The sequence below is a fragment of the Balaenoptera ricei genome, chromosome 14 (assembly GCF_028023285.1).
Source record: "Balaenoptera ricei isolate mBalRic1 chromosome 14, mBalRic1.hap2, whole genome shotgun sequence".
In the NCBI taxonomy this organism is placed as follows: Eukaryota; Metazoa; Chordata; class Mammalia; order Artiodactyla; family Balaenopteridae; genus Balaenoptera; species Balaenoptera ricei.
The window spans coordinates 85,794,587-85,820,905 of NC_082652.1; the positions used below are offsets into that span (position 1 = coordinate 85,794,587).

Genomic DNA, 26,319 nt, shown 5'->3' on the forward strand with positions numbered 1-26,319 from the left:
GAAAAAAAGGAAAAAAAGTTTCCATACTGAACTGTTATAAATCAGGCACCACAGGGATATGGGTCTGTTTTTGGACTCTCTTCTCTTCCATTAGTCTGTCTTTCCTCCTGCCAATACCTCGTTGTCTTAATTACTGTAGGTTTATATTATTTTAATATCCAGTCATATAATCCCTCTAAGTTTGTTCTTCTTTAACATTTTCTTGACTATTTTTGACTCGTGGTATTTCCAAATGAATGTTAGAATCAACTTTTCAATTTCCACAAAATAAACCTTCTGAGGTTTTTGACTGGAATTACACGGAATCTACAGGTCAATTTGTATAAATGTGCCATCTTTACAATTTTGAGCTTTCCAATTCATAAACATGATATATTCCTCCATTTATTTAGTCTTTAGTTTCTCCCAGTTACATATTGCAGTTTATAGAACACAAGTTTTCCCATCTTCTATCGCTATTTTGATGTATTTCATGCTATTACAAAATAATGTTGGTTTTTAACATTTGTTATTTGATATGTAAGTATTAGTTTCTAGAACAGAGAAATACACATGATTGTGTATGTTGACTTTACATCCAGTAACCTTACTAACTTCACTTATTAGTTCTAATAGTTTGTGGATTGATTTGAATTTTCTACTTACACAATCATATTGTAGGAAAATGACAGTTTCATTTTTTCCTTTCTATTCCTATTTAATTTAATTTCCTTTAAACTTGTTAAGACCTCTCCTCTTGTATAATACTGACCAGTGTTAGTTTTAGAAGGTACCCCTTTCTTATTTATGATTTGTGGAGGAAAGCTTTCAATAATTCACCACTAAGGATTATTGCTTTAGGTTTTCTGCAGATAGCTGTTATCATATCACATGTTTTTCCTTCTATTCTTAGTTTGCCAATTTTTAAAAAATGGTAAACTGGTGCTCAGTTTTTTCAAATTCACCTTATTTATCTATTGAGATTTTTCTTATTTTGTTAATATGGTTTATTATGTAAATTGCAATGATTGATAATCAAATGCTAAATCAATTTTATATTCCTGGAATATATTCAACTCCTTTCTTTTATATTAATATTTCTAACCACCAGATTTTTCGTGCTAACGTTTCTGTTCACGTTTTTAGTGGGAGATATTTGTCATAAAGTTCTTATCAGGTCTTAGTATCGAGGCTGTTTTGACCTCATAAAATGAATTGGGATGTGTTCACTTATTTTCTTTTATCTGGAAAAGTTTGTGAAAAACTAGTACCATTTCCTGGTATGAAAATATTTTCTTTATAAATTCTTCATAAGTAATCTTCGCTGGATTTTAGAGACTCTTTTCTTTTAAATATCTCTCATTCATTCAGTCATTCATTCATACAATACATATTTACTTAATGTCCATTCTAACTCAGGCATTATGCTAGCCCCTGGGGATAGAATGGTGAGCAAAAACAAACATGGTCCTTACCCATGCTGAACTCACAGCTTAGTCAGTGGGGGAGATAGTGGTCAAATAATTTTAAAACATGGGCCACAACTCTATTTCACATTTATGAAGAGTATCAGTGTTCAGACATCATGGCAGGGGGACCTGATCTAAGTCATGATTATGGAAGTTCCTGAGGAAGCCAATAGTCAGAAATAGATCAATTAATTTCATTTGTCTTATTTGAACTGACATCTAATTCATATGGCTAGAATTTTGTAAATGAGAATAACTGACTATCCAATGTGGCTCATTTTCTGTGTTCTGTAGAGAATTTCCCAACCTAAAGGAGTTTCCACAATCAAATTCATGTCTTTCATGCTAAATGAGAATCTGGCACAAAAACTACATGTTTAAGTCAAAAAAGAAAGACTACAGGCAATAAACAAGCCTCACTGGGCCTTTAATAGCAACGATTAAAATAAATACTTGCTGCTTGTCTTAAATTCAGTGTAGTAATTTTTCTTATTTTTACTTGTTCACAAATGTATTTAAGTCTGCATTTTCCAAGATGTTGTATTTTATAAAATTTTTTATTCATTAGTTTTATAAATATAATATTTATATTTTATGTTAACTGTTGTTGGAATACACTATTATAATCGCTTTCCTTACTCTTTTACTGAACTCAAATACAGCACTTGAATACCCTAGAGAGAAAACAAACCTTGCTTCCTCAAAATTCTTCTCAATAATGAAAATTACTAAGTGTTGTTCTGTGTGGGAAGTGTAATATGAAACCAGGCCAAATACAGGCAGCAGGATAATGTACACAATATGTTTCAAAGTCCTTTTGTATTTTCTAAGGAAAAAATCAGTAGTATTTAATTAATAAATTTAAAAAGCTATTTTAAATTTAAAAACATATACCATTTTGAGTAAGAATATAGACACTAATGTAGTTACAGGTAAAAATAAAAGAAGGTATCCAAAAATAATTTCAAAATTCCCTTAGGAGACAACTGTCAAAGAGTTTTAAATTTAAGTTCTTCTTTTGGGACATAGTGAGTGTGCAGGTTTTACTAAATATGTTAGGTCAAATATCACTTTAACTGAGAAACTTGTAGAACTATGAAATTGGAGGCCATTCTAAATATCGCAAAAACTGCTGTGAAGTTTTCCAACGACGGAATTTTACAAATGCCAATGGATAAATGTTTAACATGTCAAATTGGTATTTTAGTTTGAAATAGTGAATTTTTAGCTAATGATTTTTGATCACATTCCTAAAGTCAATATTATTGGAAAAAATATACTCAGAGAAATGAAAATATTGAAATGTGTACAAGTCATCATTTGAATAATACAGAATAACCAGACTAAGGTAGAATTATAAATATTTTAAAATCTTTTCTGTTAGGCCAGAGGCTCTGTGAAATTACAACTTGTAAAAACAATTTACAATAATAAAAATGTGGGATATACTTTTGCTGAGTTGAAGAATCTATTTGTCTATCATACATACATATACTCTCACACACTCACACATAGACTCAGAACAAATAGAAAATAGAGAGGCATAGAGACAGAAATACAATCAGATATGCCTCTTGGTTATGGTGAGAAGTAAAAAGGTTAATATATGTGAAATGCTTAGGAAGTTGCTTGACAATTTCTCTTGCTCTTTCTCTCTTTTTCTCTGTCTCCAAATTTCAATTTAAGATGGCATACAGTTCAGTTTATCTATCATTTGATTTGCAGAAATTATTCTTATCTAAAGATAAATGTTATAAAATATGTTAGTTGATAAATATTTAAAAAATGAATTATCCTCAAATCAAACTTTTTTTTTTTTTTAATAGCTACTTTATTTATTTATTTATTTATTTATTTAGTTGTGTTGGGTCTTTGTTTCGTGCGAGGGCTTTCTCTAGTTGCGGCAAGCGGGGGCCACTCCTCATCACGGTGCGCGGGCCTCTCGCTATCGCGGCCCCTCCCGCTGCGGGGCACACGCTCCAGACGCGCAGACTCAGCAGTTGTGGCTCACGGGCCCAGTTGCTCCGCGGCATGTGGGATCCTCCCAGACCAGGGCTCGAACCCGTGTCCCCTGCATTAGCAGGCAGATTCTCAACCACTGCGCCACCAGGGACGCCCCCCTCAAATCAAACTTGATTGATGAAATTGCAATACTTCATGATTTTAAAGCCACCTTATGTGTTCAAAATTATCACTACTGAACTTAAAAAAATGCTGTTTCAATAGAAAGCTTTTTTCGTATGGTTGTATTTCACATTCAAAAATGGGAAAGAAAAATTCTAAACAACTAGTAGGCAGTCTTCATTTTTCCAAAAGCAAATCAATATCTTACTGTCAATTGTAAAAAATACTTTTCAATAAATTAATTTATCAGAATATTAAAATGTAAAAATGAGCATGCCCATTTTCACTTATCTCTAGAGAGGAAAATCATATGCACTGAATTAAATGTGCTAGAGCAACTTCAAGTCTTCTGCAATTGTAGACTGTCACGTGCTCTTGAGAAGCATTTTAGGAAAGTGAATTGTACACTGTCCTCATTTTCTAATTTTAAGTTGTTAAAGGCATTGTTGAATGTCACTTTATATTTCCTGTTATTATTACCTCTTCAAAGAGCCAAAATATACTAATTAAAATCCAAAATATTTCTCCCTTATGGTTTTTGATTTCCCAAATATCAACAGAGACTAAAAATGGATTTTTTGGACAATTCAATTTTTGTGTGTGTGGTGACTGCAGTCTTTTAGCTATTTCACAGTAATCTGTAAAGAAACTTTTCTCTGCTATCAAACTAACATCAAAACTTTAGAACAGTGATTAATAAACTGAAGCTGTTCAAATACTCTAAAGTATTTGAATTTCAATATAAGTACAATAGTCAAAACAATAAGAGGTAATTTTGCTGATTTGTTTTAGTCACTCTGATGACATATATCATTTGCTTGGTTTGTGATGGTTTTCATTTTTTGAATTGGTTTCACGATGTTTTTCCTGTAAATTAATGACGTGGGTAGCTGTCTCTTATTGTGATGGCTCTCAAAAACACCAGCCAGTTTTGCCTAATGTCAAGATATCTAATTTAAATAAGGTAATATAATATTTATTACATTTATTCCCTTGAATACAATATATCTATAGTGCCATGAACCCTTTACATTTTAACATTATCTGAAGAAACACCATAAAATTTATTTTCTCTTAATCCTGTGATTGGCATTTGGATTGATTTTTACTGTTTCCTTTTCCCTCATTTTATATCATTTAACTTTTGTATTGATACTGACTTTAATTGGTAAATGTTAAAATTTTATTTCTTAAGTACTTTCACTTTTTTGTGAGCTTAGACTAAATTGTGATGGATGGCCATGATAAATGATAATTTGAGGAAGGGATTTAATGGTCATGGATTGTCTTTCTGTGTTGCTGTATAACAAATTATACCACAATCTAGTGACTTAAAACAGCATTTATTGTCTCATAGTTTCTGTGGGTTAGGAATCAGGTATGGCTCAGTTGGGTCCCGTCTCTGAGTCCCTCAAAGGGCTTTAGTTAAAGTGTCTGCCACGGCTACAGTGGTCTTTAGGTCCAACTTGGGGTGGATCTGCTTCCAAGCTCCCTCAAATTGTTGTGGGCAAGATTTAATTTCTCATAAGCTGTTGACCAGGGTTGGCCCTCAGTTCCTTGCCATGTGAGCCTCTCTGCAAGAAAGCTTATGACATGGCTCTTGGCTTCATCAGAATGACCAAGAGAGGGGGTGATAGAGTGCTCATAAGACGGAGGTGGTGTCCTTTCATAACCTAATTTCAGAAGTGACATCTCATCACTTTTGCAATATTTTATTAATTAGAATCTTGTCATTAGAGCTAGCCCCCAGTGAGTGAGAGAGAATTACACAAGGTTATGACTATCAAACGGTGGGAATAACTGGGGGGACATTTTAGAAATGTGTTTACTACACTTTCTTTTTATAATAATAATAATAAAGATATTATTCATGTGCATTGAAAGAAAACATTTTGAACTGACTATTTAAAAATAATTTTATCCGATTATCCTTAGGTTAAGGAAACATTTGAAGCCATAGAACAAAACACAGTTATGTGGCTTGAAGTCATAGCCATAGTCTTGCTTTTTATTGGCATTTATTAACACCTGATTAATCACATTAATTGTTATATAACTACTATCTATATTTGATATTTTAAAATGAGTTAAAATGAAAGATTTTTATATGCCATAATATTTATGTTGCTAAATAACCAGTGCTGAATTCTTAACACAAAATGTCAACACTTGGAACACCAATTCGAGTGTGTTTTTTACCTGAAGTCATGGAAGCTACAAGGAAGCTACAAGTCATGGAAACTACAAGCTTGTAGTCATGGAAGCTACAAGTTGAAAGAAAATCAGTATCAAGCACAAATTATACCTAGTGAAATTTCCTTTAGGAATGAAGGGGAAATAAATCAGACGAGAGAAAACTAAAAGATGTTGTCATTAGCAGACTTACCCTTAAAGATTGGCTAAAGGAAGTTCTTCAAGCAAAAAGGAAATGATAAAAGAAGGAATCTTGGAGCATTGGAAAACAAGAAAGAAATCAAACAGCAAAAATATGATTACATATAAAAGGATGTCTTTCTCCTCATAGGTTTTGTAAATCACATTTGACTATTGAAATGATAATTACAACACCATCTTATACTCAAGAAAGTGATGTTTAAGAACAGAAGAGGTAGAAGGGCCTAAACAGAAGTTTTCCTCACTTCACTTAAAGTGGTGAAACATTAATTCCAGTAGACTATGATATCACATCTGTCTATTTTTATTCCCAGAGCAACCAGTATGAAAACTGTACGAAGTAAGTGTATGAACACTCAAAAATTCTACAGATACATCAAGTAGATGGAATCCTAAGAAATGTTCAAATATCCTATAGGAAAACAAAAAAGAGAAAGGAATGAAACAGAGGAAACAAACAGAAAACACATAATAAAATGCTTAGACTTAAGGTCCAATATATCAATAATTACCTCAAATGTAAATGGCTTAAATACACCAATTAGACAGAGATTAGCAGGGTGGATAAGACAAGCAAACAAAACAAAACAAAAAACCATGAGCACACTATATACTATAGTGTTTAACAAGAAATTTAACTAATTTAACAAGAAATTTAACAAAAAATTCATTTCAAATTCAGTGACATAAATAACTTGAAAAAAGAATGGAAAAAATACACCATCCAAACATTTGTGTTTTTTTGTTTTTTTTTTTTTAAAACTAGGGTGGTACATTAATGTCAGAGAAGGTATTTCATAGCAGTACAAAACAAAACAAACAAACAAAAAACCACCACAGACCTAGGCAAAGAGGGAAATTTATCACTCCATTAGGAATACATCACAAGCCTAGATGAATATACATCAAAACAACACAGTTTCCAAATATGTGAAGCAAAGCCTGATAGAGCTGAAAGGAGAAAGAGATAGATCAAAAATTGGGGACTTCTACAACCCCTTTAAGCAACTGATGAGTTAACTGATGGGTCTAGCAAATTACTAGATGGAGAATCAACAAAGATATAGAAGATCTAGATAATCAACCAAAACGATCTAATTATCATATATATAACATTCCACCCCCCAAATGCAGAATATACATATTTTCAAATGCCGTGGAATGTTAATCAAGATAGACCAAATTCTAAGCCAAAAAAAAAAGATCTTCAACAAATTCAAAAACTTGAAATGCAGGTATGTTCTCTTACCATAGTGAAATCAACTAAAAATCAACAATAGAAATATTTCTAAAGAAGTAGAAATTAAATAGTACATGTCTAAATAATCCATAGGTCAATGAGGATTTCTCAAAGGAAATAAAAATTATACAGAAGTGAATTAAATGAAGATATAACATCAAATATTTGTGAGGCAACTAAAGCAGCGCAGAAAAGGAAATTTGTAGAACTAAATTCTTACATTAGAAACAAGGAAGGGTCTCAAAACAGTAATGTAAGTTTCTACCTCAAGAAACTAGAAAAAGAAGAGCAAAATATACCCAGAAAAGAAGAAAGAAGGAAGTAATAAAGGTATAAGCAGAAATCAATGAAATCAGAAACAGGAAAACAATAGAGAAAATCATTGAACTCAGAGCTGGTTCTTCAAAAAAATCAAGAGTATTTGATAAACATTTACCAATACTGACAAAAAGGAAAAGAGAGTAGACATAAATCATGAACATCAAGATTAAAATAAGGGACATCACTACACATCCTGCAGTCATTATAAGGAAAATAAGGGAATATTATTAAGCACCTTTATGTTCATAAATTGACAACCTAGAAGGTGTGGATCAATTCCTTAAAACCATAAAATATCAAAAGTCAACCAAGATGAAAGACAATAGTTGAATAGTCTAACAAACATTAAAGAAATTTGAATTTATGACTAAAAATTTTCCAAAAATGAAATTGCCTGGTCTATATAGCTTCACTGGAGAATTCTGTCTTTGTTCAGGCTACCATAACAAAATACCACAGAATGGGTAGCTTATAAACAACATAGACATTTATTTCTTACCGTTCTAGACTCTGGGAAGTCCAAGATCAAGGTGCCATAATGGTTGCATTTTGGTGAGGTCCTTTTCTGATTCATAGCTGGTACTTTTTCACTGTGTCCTCACTTGTGGAAGGGGTAAGCAAGCTCTTGGGGTCTCTTTTATAAAGGCACTAATCCCATTCAGGAGAGCTCCTGACCTAAGTACCTTGCAAAGGCCCCTCCTCCTAATACCATCACATGGAGCACTAGGATTTTAACATGTAATTTTGGGGAGGACACAAACATTTGGACCATAGCACTACCAAATATTTAAAGTATCAATACAAATTTTACACATGTTCTTCCTAAATATAAAAGAGGGAATATTTTCCAACCTAATTTTTTAAAGCCATTATTACCCTGATCCTGAAACCAGACAAAGACAGTACAAAAAAAGAAAACTGTAGTCTGATATCTTGCATGAATTTATGTAAAAATCTTCAACAATATCATACCATGACAAATTCAAAAATGTTACAAATAATTATACACAATGACCTAAAGGAACTTATTCCAGATATACAAGACTTCCAACATTTGAAAATCAATCAGTGTAATTTCCTATACCAACAGGCTAAAGAATAAACATCATATAATTATATCAACTGATACAAAAAAGCATTTGATACAATTCGACATTCATTTATGATAAAAAAGTCTCAGCAATCTAAGAATGGAGAGGAATGCCTTGATTTGAAAAAAAGCACCTGGAAAAAAACTTTGCAACTATCATCACACTTAATGCTGAAAGATTGAATGCTTTTCCCCTAAGATTGGGAACATGGAAAGAATGTCTGCTCATTTATTTAACATAGCACTGGAAGTTCTAGCCACTGCAACAATGCAAGAAAAAGAAATAAAGGGCATTTAGATCAAAAAGGAAGTTATAAAACTGTTCCCATTTACAGATGGCATGACTGTCTATATAGAAAAATGCCAAGAAATTTGCAAAAACCAAAGCAAAACTGTTAGAATTAGTGAGTTCAGCAAGTTTGCAGTATACAAGAGCACCACACCAAAAATCAATTGCATTTCTATATACTAACATAAATCCATGAAAAAATAAACTAAAAACACAATATCATTTATAATCACTCCAAAGAAAATGCAACCTAAAACATATATAGGCCCTGTATATTGATAACTGCAAAATTCTGCTGAAAGAATCCAAAGATCTAAACAAATGGAGAGGCATGCTGTTTCCATAGGTTTGAAGACTCAGTGTAATAAAGATTTTACTTCTCCCCAAACTGATGTATTGGTTTAGTGCAATTTTCATCAAAACCCAGTAAGTTTTTTTTGTACACATAGATGAAATTGTTTTAAAGTTTATAAAGAAATGCACAAGCTCTAGAATAGTTAAAGCAGTCTTGACACAAAAGAATAAAGTGGGAGGAATCACTCCACCAGATATTGTCTCACTACATAGTACAATAATCAAGATAGTGTTGTACTTGTAGATGGGGAGCAATAGTCACATAGATTAATGGAACAGAATAGACAACCCAGAAATGGACCCAAACAAATATGCTCATGTGATTTTTGACAAAGATGCAAAAGAAATTCAATGAAGGAAGGATAACCTGACAACAAATGGTGTTGGAACAATTGGACCTCTACAGGTGAAAACTGATACTTGTCCTGAACCTCACATGTGATACAAACATTAACTCAAAATGGACTTAACTGTAAAACATTCCACTTTGCACGTTCATAAAAATATATAGGAGAAAATCTTTGGGATCTAGAGCTAGGTGAAGAATTCTTAGATTGGACACCAAAAGCACAATCCACCAAAGAATTGATAAATTGGACACCATCTAAATTAAAAACTGTTGCTCTGTGAAAGTCCATGTTTAGGGAATGAAAAGAGAAAATATATATTGGGAGAAAATATTTGCAAACCATGTATCTGACAAAAGACTGTATCTCTGAAAACCTAATAGTAAAAACCAAAAATACAATTAGAAATGGCTAAGACACATGAAAGGACATTTCACCAAAAATGATATACATTATAGTATGTAAACACATAAAAATACATTTTTAGCTATCAGGGAAATGCAAATTAAAACCACACTGAGATATGCCTATCAGAATGGCTAAAATGAAAAAAATAGTGACAACGCTTATGCTGGAGAGGATGAAAATGTAAAATGGTATAGTCACTCTGGAAAACAGTTTGGCAGTTTCTTATAACACTAAACATGCAATTACTTTATTTCCCAACAGTTGAACTCATGGACATTTATACTAGAGAAATGAAAATTTATGTTCATGCAAAACCATGTATATCAATGTTTATAGCTGTTTTATTTCTTATAGCCAAAAACTGAAAACAGATCAGATGTCTTCCAATAGGTTAGCAGGTTAAACAAACTGTGGCACATACCTACCATGGGATACTCCTCAGCAATGAAAACAAAAACCCCAAGGCAGAATATGTATACTTGCAGCAACTTGGATGATTTCCAGAGTACTATGCAGAGTGAATGAGTGAAACAGCCAATCTGTAAAGATTGCATGATGCATTATTAAACTTCCATAATATTTTTGCGATGAGAAAATTTTAGAAATGAGAAAATTTAGAAATGGAGATAATTTAGTGGTTTCCAAGGATTAGTGACAGGGTGAGGGAACATGAAGACTGTGGGTTCTGTCTTGACTGGAGTGGTGGATACGCAAAGCCATACATATGATAAAATCGTATAGAAAAAATACACGGACAAACCAAATGGATACAAGTTAAACTGAGAAAATCGGAATAAGTTCAGTGAACTGTATTGATCTCAATACCCTGGCTGGGACATTGTACATAGTTTTGGAAGATGTCATCACTGGGAGAAACTGGCTAACAAGTACATGGATTTCTCGGTATTATTCCTACAACTGCATGTGAATTTACAGTTATCTCAATAAAAATTCAATTATAAACAAAGTATGTACCTTTCTTATTTTGCATTTTCTCTTGATCTCTTAGTTTTTCTGGCTCCAGAATGTAAAAACAAGTAATAAATAAAAACCTCTCAACTAATATATATATTCATTAATATTTATTACAAGGTAACATAATAAGGATTGCCATTTTAATTGTAGAGTACAGATATTTCAAAATAGTAGGAGAGAAGGTTCAGTTTACTCAATATTAGAGTAGAAATCTCTTCTGTCTTTGGAGTAGTTGAATTCCTTAACTTTTCAAATGTTTTGTGTTATGGAAACCTCAAATATTTTTTTTTAAATTCTTTACCCTTAAGGTTTAGACTCGAGTAGTTTAAAGGAAATTCTATCCATATGTTTATAATTTAATATGTTAGGCTGCTTTTTTTCTTTTCTTTTTTATATTTGATGTCTGAGAACTCTCTTGAACTACTTCTTTCAGGGATCTTTTGGCAAGATTAGACTAAGTCACAAACCAAAAATTTCAGTTTGGATTTCAACATACAACAATAATGTGTAGATTCTGTACAATGCCAAGAAGTTTGCTCATTTTGAATCTAAATGCCATAAATACAGAGTTGAAGATTAATCAGTGGCATTGAAGGGCATTGAAAATAATTCTGGTTAATGTTAACTCAGAGTCAATAAATTATTTTATTCTTAAGGTGTACTTGATTTTGGAAATTTGTTAGTTTTCTTAGCAATTCTTAAAAATATTTTTTTTATCTTACCACTTACTATCTAACAGAAATGAATGTTCAGTGAACTATTTCAACTGCACATCTGCCTCTACTTGACCAAACCTATCAAATAATTTTTAAAAGTCTAGTCTTTTAAAATAGGCCCTGCTCTTTTCTATCATAGCATAAACCATGCTTAGTAAGCATGTATGATTTGGATGTAAAAATATAATCTTAGTGTATGTTAGTGATTATTAATTCATGGTCTACAATGAAATAAACATTTACTGAGAATGTGATAGTCTATGCAGATGATTTATATTTTTTGAATCTGAAAAAGACTTTATAAGTATGTTACATGAACCTTGGAAACAATAATGAAACAGAAATTTATATCCAAAATACATTGAAAGTAACTATAATTTTCCCTTAAGTCTTTGCTGCTGTATAATTGTAGCAAAAACAGGAGAGTATTTTGCAATGAAGGAATTATTTTCTCCAAGTACTGTTGACATTCCTAAATACACACAAAAGTATAGTTCAATCTGCTAAATAATACTATTAAAATCATACACAACCCAGTTAAAATATGTGTATTTTCTATTTGTATAGATATGTATATGTACATTGTGTATATACACACGTACACATGTATATACATACACACTCATGTATGTGGTATACATTTTTTGAGGTGGCTTGGGAAAGCACCTTCAGGGTACTGAGACCTAAATTCCTTAATTTTCTTCTTTTGAACAGGCAATTTAATGCTACGTTGATGCGGGAAAACTGGGCTCCAAAAGAAAATCTTGTTCTGAGACTAAGGTTGTGAGAACAGGGCATGAAGTGTTCATGCCACAACCTTCTTCTTCACCCAGTCTTCCTAGCATTTAGATCTTTCTGTTATAAGAAACACAAGAAGGTGGTATTGGCTGATAAATTCTGTAGACTTCTGGATGCTTTGATGGGTTGAAACTAAATTCTTCCCCCAAGCCCTCGCTTTCCTTAAATTAAGAAGCAATGAGACAACACACTTTGCTGTGGTGTTTGGGTCAGGATGCTGATATTTATCCTGAATATTTGTGAAAGAAACAATTCGGTATAGTGACAATAGCGCTAAACTTTGAGATGAAAGATCTAAATTAAGTCCTGTCTCTGTTACTTATCAGGTTTCTTGACATTGGTCCAGGCACCCATACCTACCAAACAGAACTTCCATAAGCATCATGTAAAATGTACATTAAAAGTGTTTTAAAAATTGTTTTATTATACACATTTTACTATACATCTGGAGGTTGATGCTTGAAATACTACTGTTAGCATTTTACCCTCTTAGTTGGAACCTTCATTGCCTTTTAAATTTTAAATACTCAGAGCAGAACATATTGAAATCCAAGGATTGAGTGAAGAGCATTCCACTCACAGGTCCCAAGGCAGGAATGAGCATGGCCTCTTCAAAGAATAGGAAGAAAGTCAGCTTGACAGGAGCAAGAAGGGAAGGTAGAGAAGGGCTGGCGTGGTAGGAATTGAGGTCTGGAGGGAGGCTGGTGCTAGATCTTTTGAAACTGAGACTGTGGTTAAAAGTTTTCATTTTATTCTAATTGTTATAGGGAGGCATTGGTAAGTTTTAATTAGAGTTATATATTTTTATTTAAATTTTTTACAGGATTCTTTGGCTGATGCATACCAAATACATAGAGAGAAGTGTTAATAGACATTTCAGTAGCAGTAATGTTGAGACGGGTGGTGATTGTTTCCACAAGACAGAGACAGTGAAGGTGGACAGAAGTACATGGATCTAGGAAGTAATCTGAAGAAATGAGACGATAGAACTTGCTGACTAAATGTGGGTCAGAGAGAAACTAAGTTTTTGACTTGAGCTGTTGGATGGATGGTGTTGCCATTTACTGTGATGTTAACAATGGGAAAAAACAAATTTGCAGAGGGCTTAGGATCAAGATTTCAATTTGGTCAATGTTGAGGTAGAGATTCCTATTAGACACCCAAGTGGAGATAAAGAGAAAATACTACATTAGTCTAGAACTCAGGAGAAATTGAGGGACTGGAGATATGAATTTGGCAGTCAATGGCAAAGGCATTCTCATTAGAGTCATCAAGCTTTGGACTCTCTAATATTTAGGGAGGAACAGTAGGGAGAAACAAAGGAGACCAAGAAGGAGGAGGTGATGGAATAATCAGAAGGGTGTGGTGATAAGGAAAACAAAAGACACGTGCTTAAAAAGCAAGGAATTTTCAACGGTTTTGAATATTACTGATGTCAAGTTAGGCAAGGGAAAAAGATGAATATCCGATTTGGCAATATTGAGGTCGTTTGTGACCTTGACAAGTGGAATTTCTTTGGAATGGAGTGTGCAGATTTCCAGTTGAAATGGGTTGATGAGAAAATGGCATGTGAGGGAATGAAAGCAGAGGAAATAACACATTAGTTACATTGTCTCTTTTGTCGTGGGTGCAGGGAAATGGGACATTTACTTGGTGAGGAAGGTGGTAATGATGCAATTGGTGTGCTAAAGAGAATGATCCAGTATTGAGGGAAAATTCATGTGACACTCTTGAAACAACTTATTACAAAACTATTAATATCCCCATTTGATAGATGAGGAAGCTTTATCACAAAGTTTAAGTTGCTAAGGTCACAAGGTGGTAAATGACAAAGCAAGAATTTGAACTCATATCTTTGTGGTTTCAAAGTTCAATCTCTTTTCACTATGTCACCTGTTGTTGGCTGACTAATGCCCCCCATCCAGGTGCCCACATCCTAACCCCTAATCTCCAGAGAACCTGCAATAAGTTACCTTATGCAGTATGGTAAAAGAGACTTTGCAGGTGTGATTAACTTAAGCATTTTGAGATGGGGAGATTATTGTGGATTATCCCAGCAGGGCCAATATAATCACAAGGGTCCTTATAAAAGGGGAGAGGATCAGTGTTAGTAATAGATGTGATGATGGGAACAAAGGATTGGGGTGATGTGAGGAAGGGGCCACGAGCGAAGGGATGCAGTTGCCTTTAGAAGCTGAAAAGTGTCAGAATATGGATTCTCCTTTCAGATCCTCTAGAAGAAACCAGCCCTACCAACACCTTGATTTTAGTCCAGAGAGATTTATTTGGGGTTTCTGAACTTCAGAAATGTAACATAAGTCTGTGTTGTTTTAAGCCATTAAGTTTGTGGTAATTTGCTACAGGGGAAATAGTAAACTAATATACCACCTTTACTGTGTTGATTATTTGCAGAATTGTCTACTGCCCCTGAGCTCAACTTAAATGTGTTTTATCATGGCACTGTCTAATGATTATACTGAATAAATAAATACTACTGTATTTAAAATGTTGATTTATTTGAACATCAAGGCAAAGATGACAGTCTTACACAACTTCTTGTTGGGGGGTAGTAATTTTGAAACTTCTGAAGATTACTGTGGCAAATATTTTGGGTATGGGGCCCTCATTAGCTCTTACAAAGAGTAGCTGCAAACCCAAGGGCTGCCAAGTTACCTCTTGAACTCTGGGGAGGTGTGGATTCCTTAAATCTGGTCTTTCTCTTGTCCAGAATAAAACATGTCTTGCCCCATCTTTTCTGTATGCTCTCTATAGCATATAATGAACCAATAGTCTTGTGATTTTGGGTAGCTGGGCTTTGTAAAGACTTTTTCTTTGATCTGATCATTCAAAAGGGTGAATTTTTATCTCTGCCACCAATTTTAAGCTCTTTACACTGATAATTAAATTCCAGATCATGCATAAGAAGTAAAGCTTCACAAACAATATCATACATGCCTTTATGTGAATATTGCTTTGCTTTAGTAAGAAGTAGCGTGAATGAAACAAAGTATTTGGAAATATTATTCATAAGTATAGCTCACAAATATCTAAATACATTAGAACATTTCTGCTTCTGATATCAGTTTTTTTCTCTTAGCTTTTTGATGTGGAATACATTTCAGTCAATTTGTATTATTAATGTAAGGAATGTACTGTCGGGAAAATTGAACAGACTTTAAGAATAAATATTTTTATTAAAATCTTTTATAACTGCATTTCAAAAGTAAATATGACAGTCATTTGGGTTGTATTCTCCAAACTTCATTATTAAGCCTGTGAAAACTTGCCAGTCAGCTGACATAGAATAGTTTGGCAGCTACACACACAGTCCATCAAATGGGTGTGAGAAAACATTACTGAAACATACTGACATGAAAAGAACTTTCTCTTGTTCAGGACAAAGTGTAACCAGATCCATGAAGAATTTCTGACTTAGCTGCACACATTCTTTAAGAGCACGTGTGAATGGGGTGAATGGCTTAGGAATTTTGCTTAGGAAATGCATAGAAAAATTGGGATGGTTTGTGGTTTTGTTCACTATAACCCTAAAATGGACATAAATATTGGAAAATGTTGATGAATTCAATATTAATGAAAATTTGTAATGTTAACAAATGAATACCTTATCAATAAAGAACAAACAGAAAAAAGAATGGAAAGCATATGTCCTCTCAGCACCACGTGGTTTGTCGTGAAACTGTGATAGGAGTTATTTCATAGGGTCATTTGTCTCACATTATGACTTAATAATTATAATTTTGAGTTGTTGGCTGTGTGCTCTTCTGGATTTTAATTTTCTAACTAATATTTATGGACACAGTTTTATTGTCCTCTACATTATTTAATCTCTGTGAAATTACACAAAATTGTGTAAACACAGCAACGTAAATTCCAGCTTCAGGGTCACCTGCCCAGCTTTGGAAAGTGGTAGGATCTTTGACATGACAAGGTTTTTGCTGTTCTTTCTAATAAAATGTGCACCCTGACTGTTAGCCACCTGGAAATTGTAGCAAGATTATTCTTACATGAAAATAAGATTCGACTGGGCTTTATAGTTCTACCACAGCTAATACTAATTTCAACTTTTGGCTTAAGGTCTCAATGGATATTTTGGCTTATTTATTTAGCACGATTAAGTTGGATTAGATTGCATGAGAAAATTGGGATAGTTTGTGGTTTTCTTCACTGAAACCTTGAAATTAACATAAATATTAAAAAATGCTAAGGAATTCAACAAGTGTCAGGCTCCCGTACAAATAGGTAGTAAGTAGCACAGATTTTATATGTACTGTTAGAAGAAATATACTTAAGCTGTAAAAGCAAATCTTAGATGAAATATCTTTCTGTCTTAAGATTTGTTCACTGGTGAGACATTTCAGGAATATTTTAAAACAGAACTTTCTTGAACCTGATTGACACCCCAAGTACCACACAAGAATAGTTAAATTATGTTATATCCTCCAAGAAATTCTAAATTATCTGAACCTAAGTTTGTGCTTGGCAGGCAAAGCACTATAAAAGCTTCAAGGTGATCAGCCTGCCAAAAAACAGAAATTTTATTTTTCCAAGACTCATTACAAATGATACATTGGTACTTTATAACATGGATTGTGGATTTTGGATCTTTCTTTATTCCTTCATTCATATTCTTGAAGAAGTAAGACTGATCACTTTTACCTATGACCTAAAAATGTAGCAATTCGTTTCTTAGCCTCTAAAAGCATAGAAAACATTACTATTGTCTGGAAATGTAGCGATAACATCAAGATGCTATGTGGAGAGATTATTCTGAAATAGTTTATTTTATAAGAAATGAGGTTAATTTTTTATTATTGAGCATTATCTAAGGAACATTATTTTTCTCAAATAATTTTTCCTGGAAACCTAGACTAAAGAAAAGACATCACATTAATTTAAAACAGTGATACATGGCTTCAATAATTCTAGGTAATAGTAAGAAGTTAAAAAGATAGGAAGCAATGAAGAGTCAGCTAAAAAAAGGCAGGGCTTATCACATGAATTCCAGTTCTTTAAAATAAAGATAATTTCTATCTGATCAGATAATGCAATTTAAATTCAATAATGACTCTTGGAAAACATAAATATATATGTTTTATTGACAAAACGTTTGCATTTGTGCTTATTTTAGACTATACTACTTTTAGAAAATAAAGTAAGCTTTAAATAAATGGCAACTTGCACAAATTTTATATTATTTAGTTGCCTTTTTTGTGCAAGTATTTCCTGCCTCTACATGATTCCAGAATCTCACATTCACATCAGCAAATGTAGACTATAACTGTCTGTATAATTTGCCACCATGTATGGATTTTTAAAATATAATATTTTTAAAATACTGTAGGCAAAACTTGACCTATATCAATGTGATGTCATATGGCCATTCATTGTAATTATTTCACTTACCTCACTATCACAGCTGCAGTCTTCATGTTTAATATTTAGTGTTCTCTTGCAAAACATTCCTAAAATATATTGTATTTTTCCACATTGACCCATACAAAATGAATGCATTTTTATACTAATCACTTGTGCATGTTTGACAGGCCACATTTTAAAATACAATATGATGTTTTACTTTCCTGAATATTAAAAACTGATCCTTCTTTTTCTCTTTCTATCACAGTGTGTGGTGTCATATCTATTGTAACTATTCCTTAGTATTATGTTTTATATCTGTATTGATCTATTTTCTCCTTGCTATGGCTTTTATTAACATTATTGCATATGCATTAGAGGTCCTGTGTGTCTTGGAAAAAAAATCTAAGAAGGGTTTCATATAAAATTCATTTCCTATAGGTTAATGGAAAGCAATACATATAAATAATAAAACAAAAATCCCTTTGGGCCCTATTTTGTTCTGCCCTGATATTGTAACTTACGACAAAAATGCTTTTATTTCTGGTCCACCTCATTCTTCTGATAACACTTAAGACATCACTTCAGAGAGACTTCTCTCAGTATGTAGGTATGTGTTAAATCACAACACACTGCTTATTTCTTTCAAAGACAGTGAAAATATGTGTTAGCTTGATTTATTGCTATTGGCAGTTAGCAAGGTCCCAGGATGGCAGAAGCCATGTCTATTTTGTTCACTATCACAGAGGAGGCCAGAGGGAGGGCCTCAGATGTAGGGCCTCCAGGGGATGGAGGAGAGTCAAGCATAGGTCCCAGGAGCCGCTTCCTGAAGGATGGGAAGCCAGGAGGAACTGGGTGTGTGGAGAGAGGGGAGAGTGCACCTGCATAGCAATCAGATTGCACAAAGGAGATCACTGAGGTGAGGTTTGTACAAGACACAGACACACCAGGGTGGCGGAAGCATGGAGGAATGGACAAGCCTAGACCTTGCAGCTCCTTTAAGCAACGAGCAGGAGATTGAATTGACTCAAAACGCAATGTCAGGATCAGTTGACTACTTGTAGTTTGATTTAATGGGAGATATCTGAACGTAAAAATATCCAGAATGAGACTCTGTCAAATGTATTTATGAAATAATCTAAAAGGTGATCTCACTATAGTGCAAATAGATATTTTGAAGCTGGAGATTTTTGATATGGAGGGGCATTGGCCCTGGGTTCAAATTTCCTCAATTCCCAAACTGGATTGACCCCTTCTTTTTTCTTTATCCTTTCCTTTATTTAAAAAAATTTTTTCTTAATAAAGTATAGTTGATTTACAATATTGAGTTAGTTTCAGATATACAGAAAAGTATTCAGTTATATATATATATATTTTTTTTTTTTTTCAGATTATTTTCCATTGTAAGTTATCATAAGATATTTTATACAGTAAGTCTTTGTTGTTTATCTATTTTCTGCATAGTAGTGTGTATCTGTTAATCCCATGCTCCTAATTTATCCCTCCCCCACCTACCTTTCCCCTTTGGTAACCATAAATTTGTTTTCTGTGGGTTGACTCCTTCTTAGTGTCTGACTTGGGCTGGCTACATTAGAACCCTAAGCCCTAGTTTCTTCATATCTGGGATGGAGATAATAATAGTACTGAATAATATTAATATGATATAAAAATTGAGATTGTACCCTTATTACATGAAATTCAGAGCTTTCTTTTTATAAATCACATTTATCTGTTGCTATCCCTATTTTTTAAGCACAGCATTTCTCTTTCAAAAGAGAGGAAAGAAACTGAAAAAAATTAAGTAGTACAATAGTCCAAGGTGACATACATAGTGACTTGTATAGCACTGAGAAGAATTGTCACCTTGCCTAAGAGACAGTCTGGGCTAGCCAATCTGTAGGCATTTTCCCACTTAATGGTCACAAGAACTCAGTGAGGTACATGATGATTCTGTTTTCCTTTACAAATAAGGATATGAGTCAAAGGCAATTTATATGGTTTGTCTACTTTCAGCTACCTAGAAAGTGGCAGAGTCAGAACTTGGACCAATAGACTCTGGAGCCCAATGTCTCACACATTAAGCTCCTCTTTGGCAAGAAATAATACATTTAGTAATATAGTCTATACATTGTAGACCCATCAAATTTTATTAATATGGCTATATACTACATTCAAAAATACTTGCAGTAATCGTGGTAGCCTGGTTGTATGAACTTTTTAAAAACAGCTTTATTGAGGTGTAATTGGTTTAAAATACTGCATGTATTTAATATATACAATTTGATGAGCTTGGACATATGTGTGCACCCATGAAACCATCACCATGCTCAAGATAATAAACATGTCCATCACCTCCAAGAGTTTCCCTGTGCTCCCCACTCCTTTTTTTTGTGGTAAAAACAATCCAAAAATTAATATAAGAAACCAGAGTCAATAGCATTAAAATATTTTCCCATATATCAAAGGCTTTGTGCTACAACCACTGAAAAATACTTTCATCATCATCTGAAACAAAACGTGAAGATTAGGTACATATGTATAGAGAAAATTAATGCTTTAATAAATACACATGAGGATTAAATATCCCCATTTACACTTGCTTGAGAAACACTTTAGGACAGGAAATACTATTGAAATTCAAGGACTAAATAATTAAACCCAACTCAATTTTGTTTAGTCAGATGTGAAAAAATACATAGTTAATTGGCAGGCAAGATCTCAATGTACCAGAGTCTAATTATAGAGTCTTCAAAACACTAGTGAAATAAAAGTTAGACATTTTAAAAGACATTACAATTTTAGGATACTGATTTATTTTGAAAAATGGCAAGGTTAAATTTAAGTTTAATATGCTGAAATAAATATTCTGTCTTCATTTTGGAATTTCTACCAAAAGAAATATATCATTAAATAGTGAAATATATATAAATATAAAAATATATACATATACAGATATATACATATAATAACTTGGTATGCTTCTAATTAAGAGTTCCTCTTGTTCTTTTTTTTTTAATATTGGTCTTGGTTTACTAATGGTCCAAGAAATTTGGTCAGTTATATTATCATTGCCCTCTGAGTTACAGTAAATGAAAGGAACAGTTGCTCCAAGTCAGCACTAATTCAAATATGATTGGACATATACTAATGCTAACAAAAATAATTACAACCACAAATCTATATTATTATAATAAGTATTATAATAAGGAGTGAATTGGTTTGACATCTCTACAGAACACTTATTAAAATGTGTTTTTTTCTACAACTGCAAGTGATATGCATTTAATATTATATACTCTTGTTTTCAGTGAATAGAAGTGTATTTTGTAACTTAATTGGTATAATGAAACCCCTTCAGTTAATTAAATAGATGGTTCATAAAAAGACAGTTTATGATCTGTAACTATATAAGAGGAAATAAAAAAAGGGAGTAGTTAATGTCATGAATACAAAATGTTATCTAAGCTTATTTACACCAGAAAATCTTCTTTGATAATAAAAATGGGTAATCTTATACAACAATAGAACTTTATTAATTTTAGATTAACCTGCATGATTTGAGCATTTATTTTAAAGAAAATGTTCCACTTGCTAAATCCTCAACGTGGTTATGTTGTTATATTGAATAAAATAATGGGTGTACATACTGATAAGAAAGGTTTGCACTTACCAATTAATTTGTCTTTGCTATTTATATGGAAAGCTGTTTTTATTTCCTTTTTAAAGCTTTGAAATTACTGAGACTTTGCTCAGTGTTGTCTGTGAAGCCTCTTAATTTCTAGGAAACAGCTCACTACTTCTTTGGCAGTTCTCCCTAGAGTACCTTGTCCATACCCTAGGAAGCTAACATTGATTTGACACATAATACAATGCTAAAAAAATTTGATTAAATACATGTATTTTTATAGGCATATTATGTATTTTAAATTTTATGTGCTTGTCTCATCTACTGGACTATAAAATCTTTAAGGACAAAGACCATGTCTTATTCATATTGTATTTTTTGAACTTATCATAATATTAACCATAGTAGGAAATTAATTCATGTATCAGTTAGATGTCATTTTGACTCCAAGTAACAGAAAACTCAACAATCATAGCTTAAATAAATATAGCTAATCATTCTCACATAGCAAGGAAACCAGAGGTATGGATTCTTTGTTTCATGCTGTAACTCCATCGTTACATCAAGCTCTTTTCATCCATCTGTTCCACCATTTTTAACATTACAGGGTGGCTGTTACACTTACCTTCTTCCAGAATCATGTCTTTGTTCAAGCAGGAAGAAAGCAGAGGAAAAAGGGTTTCTCATTTTGATGTTTTCACATTTTTCTAGATGGGAAACTTTTCTAGCAGACTTCCCCTCACATCTCATCAGCCAGAACCAGGTCATATGCTGCTTTAAGACCAGTGAATGGTAAATTAAATGGGGGTTGTCATGGAAGATTTAGACCACTCAAGATTTAGCCCCTGGAATTGGAATAGGGGCTTATCCTTCCACAGATCAACAGCTTCTGCCTTCCACCTGAACAAATTGTGCTTTAGTTAGCAGGGGAAAAGGGGACCATTGAGCAGTTAATGGACAATGTGTGTTACAATAAATATTACGTGAAAAGAATTGGATTTGTTAAGATCACGTCCTGTGCTATCCCCAGTTGCATCTTTACATATTTATTTGTATTCGTTTGGCAAAATTAAGTGTGAGCGATTTCTGTTTCTTTGAGGATAATTACAAATGCATAAATTCCTCTCTATTTTTACAGTGGGAAGAAAAATATGCAATGTTGAGAAGATGCATTGTTTTTATCACTTTCAGTTTTAAATGTCGGTCTTGCTCTTATAATTGCAGAGGAAATTCAAATGCAATTATGTTCTCTGTCTTTTCTTAGGCCTGAAAAGATAAATATGAATTTAGAGTCCATTCATCGGTTAATTGAAGAAACACAAATCTTCCAGATGCAGCAGTCATCAGTTAAACCGCCGTGTGACCTGGGGGCACCTGCCTCATCCCCCAGGGACACCTGTAGCTCCTGTTTGCCCCTTCATGCGCTGCAATCTCATGCCGCTCACAACTCCCATGCTCATTCCTGCAGCATCAACGACTGGGGCATTTGTGAAGAACTTCGCCTGCGGGAACTGGAGGAGGTCAAGGCCAGAGCCGCTCAGATGGAGAAGACCATGCGATGGTGGTCAGACTGCACGGCCAACTGGAGAGAAAAGTGGAGTAAAGTTCGAGCTGAAAGGAACAGCGCCAGGGAGGAAGGAAGACAGCTCAGAATAAAATTAGAGATGACCATGAAGGAATTGAGCGCCTTGAAAAAGAAGCAAAGTTTGTCACATCAAAAAGAGGCCTTGGAAGCTAGAGTCACCCAGGACCGGAAGCTTCCTAGTTTCATAGAAGTGTCCTATGCACAGAGAGACCCCTTTCAAATTGGTTCCAAAACGTGTGAGTCCATCAGAGAGTGCTTGGGAAAGAGAGAATATCCTACCAAGGAGAACATAAATAGAAAGGTCAGAAAAAAATCCAGAGGAATCTAGAGGTTATGTGCATATTTGAATGCTGTATATAGTAATGGGGAGGGAAGAGAAAATAGCAAAACCAGTGGTGACTGTATTTGTTTGTTTAGGCTGCCAGAACTAAGTACCTCAGACTGAGTGGCTTTAGCGACAGAAATTTATTTTCTCACCGTTCTAGAGGCTAGAAGTCTGAGATACAGGTGTCAGCAGGGCTGGTTTCTGCTGAGGCCTTCCTCCTTGGCTTATAGATGGCGGTCTTCTCCCTGTGTCTTCACATCACCTTTTCTCTGTGTGTGTCTGTGTCCAAATTTCCTCTTCTTCTTTTTTTTAAATTTATTTTATTGAGGTATAGTTGATTTACAATGTTGTGTTAATTTCTACTGTACAGCAAAATGATTCAGTTATACATATAAATATATTGTTTTTCATAATATTTTCTATTACAGGATATTGAGTATAGTTCCCTGTGCTGTACAGTAGGACTTTGTTGTTTATCCATCCTATATATATGAGTTTGCATCTCCTCTTCTTATAAGGATACCATCACTAGGCCCACCCTGATGACCCTCATTTTAACTTAATTACCTTTTAAAGACCCTGTCTCCAAATACAGTCACATTCTGAGGTACTGGGGGTTGGGGGGTGCAGACTTCAACATATGGGTTTTAGGGGAGACACGATTCAGTCCATATTACTGATATTACTAGTATTTTTAGCCAAAGAAGAACCCCAGCATTTTTTATGTTAAAAGAAGATATTTAGAGAGATTTCTCTCCATTTACCCTAATAAGCCACTATTAATAAATTATCCATACAGTAGTTTAAAACATTTCCCAAGGTTTGGGACTCTGGCCTCACAATTAATTCCTGTAAAATGAGTACCATAGGGAAATACCTTTAGGGAATACTTCACACTACCCACTTCTGGAATTTCTTGGTAGATTTGGAATCTTGAAATTTCTGAGAATTCTGCACATAACAGAAATTTGTAAACTTTAATCTAGCAGTTCATACACTTATCTATTGATGAACCACCCCCCATATATTTTTTTTAATCTGGTAAATATTATTAACAACTCATGGAACATACTTTGGGAAACTTTAGGAATTCATGTTATCTCTTTAAATAATTTGTATTATTTACGCTTTATATTATTACCCCTTTCTATTTAATTCCATCTCTAAAAACATAAAATCAATTAATATCTTGTTTTTCTATAATTCCATCTAAAATGTTAAGCTTTTCATGATGTATGGAGTTTATGTTAGATATAACGTATTCCACTGTAAATGGAAAATTTTAAAAGACTGCAGGGAAACTTATTTTATTAGAATATGGTAGAACATTGAAAGGAAAAAAAAGCCTAAAAATATATAAGTTAAAGTTTGTCCATATAACACTATTAGAGAATGATAAATAAATGAAAATATGAATTTGATGCTGAATCATAACATTTTATTTCCTTTCAAAAATGTTTTCTTCATGATTTTTCTACATTGGATTTTAAAATTCAACAATAATAATTGTTTTGTATTTTTTTTTCTTTCAGGAAGAAGGTTTGATTATTGACCCATTAAAATTAAATGAAGAGGTGAAACTCAATCTAGATTGTCCTGATTTATTCAAGAATGGTGGTTCTGAAAACTGTACAGTGAGACCTGGATTAAGACTGCAGGCAATAAATCTGCCTCTGGAGAATGGAGTTCCTGAAATTTCAGCTTTGCAGGTGCATTTGGATGAGTTCCAAAAAATCTTATGGAAAGAAAGAGAGTAAGTACTAATCATTGTCTTCCTTAACCAAGTCTGTTTTTCAAATTTCTTAAAATTGTTAAGTCTCTTAAACTAGCCATCTGCTAATATATTTTACCTATGATTAGTCATTAAGTACTAATATTTTAAAAATGAGTTTGAATTTTATATTCATTTTTTGAATTTTGAAAAGTAAATTATAACAGGTTCGTTTTTATCATTTTTTTATCATAACCTTGTTCTCATCTTCTCTGGTAGATTCACCTTTATTATATTTGAATTATTAATGTTTATGATTAAAATAACCTGTGTATTATCTAACTTTTACAGCATTCATAGATTTCAGTGAGTCAATAAAAATGAATAGATATGTTAATATTCATAAGGGAAAACTCACAATTTGGTGAGGTACTGATTGCAGAAAAAGATGCTTTATTCATTGACCATTTATAGTATAGAGGAAGGAGCACTAGACTTGATTAAATCACCTGGACATTCATCTTGGTTCTGACATACTCTAGCTATATGATATTGGGTTAGTCAAGGGTGTGCTATTGTCAACTTTGTAAAAATATGGATAGTGATACCTGTGTTCCAACGATCTATTGTTTTATAACAACTTCGCAAATGATGATTATTATGGAGACAACAATCACCATGTATTCTGTTCATGAATCTTGAGCATGGATTTATATGGACAGCTTACCTCTTGCTACATGTGACCTCAGCTGGGATGGCTCAAAGGCCGAGGGTGGCTTTAGGTGCGGGGGGCAGTGTAGAATTATCTGAAGTCTCACTTACTCACATATCTGGCAGCTGACCTTTTCTCTCATCTGGGATCTCAGTTGGAACATCTGTATATAGCCTATCTGTGTGGCCACTTGGCTAACTCACAGCATAATGGCTTGGTTGAAAGTGAACATCTGACAAGCACAGAGATAAATAAATGGTATTTTAATGACCTGGCTTTAAAAGTCACATAGCATCACTTCTGCCCTCTTCACTGGATTCTTATGAGAATCAAACACAATGTCTGGGAAAGTGGCCACTAACATGAATTACTCAATATGGGTTTTTTTTGTTGTTGTTCCCTCATGATCACCCTAGAAACTAATAAGTGGAATATTTGATGTACTTTAAAATGTGTTCCCCAAATCTGAAAATAATTATTT

General features: G+C 33.4%; 1 protein-coding gene across 1 annotated transcript in view; it reads left to right on the top strand.

The window, feature by feature from the left end:
- Nucleotides 1-26,319, top strand: part of CCDC102B (coiled-coil domain containing 102B) — a 217,116-nt gene that overhangs the window by 12,699 nt on the left and 178,098 nt on the right. Inside the window, exons 2-3 of the mRNA XM_059894188.1 lie at nucleotides 22,770-23,391; nucleotides 24,948-25,168. Of these exons, the coding sequence (XP_059750171.1) occupies nucleotides 22,786-23,391; nucleotides 24,948-25,168 (827 nt within the window). The 5' untranslated portion in view covers nucleotides 22,770-22,785. The remainder of the gene's footprint in view (nucleotides 1-22,769; nucleotides 23,392-24,947; nucleotides 25,169-26,319) is intronic.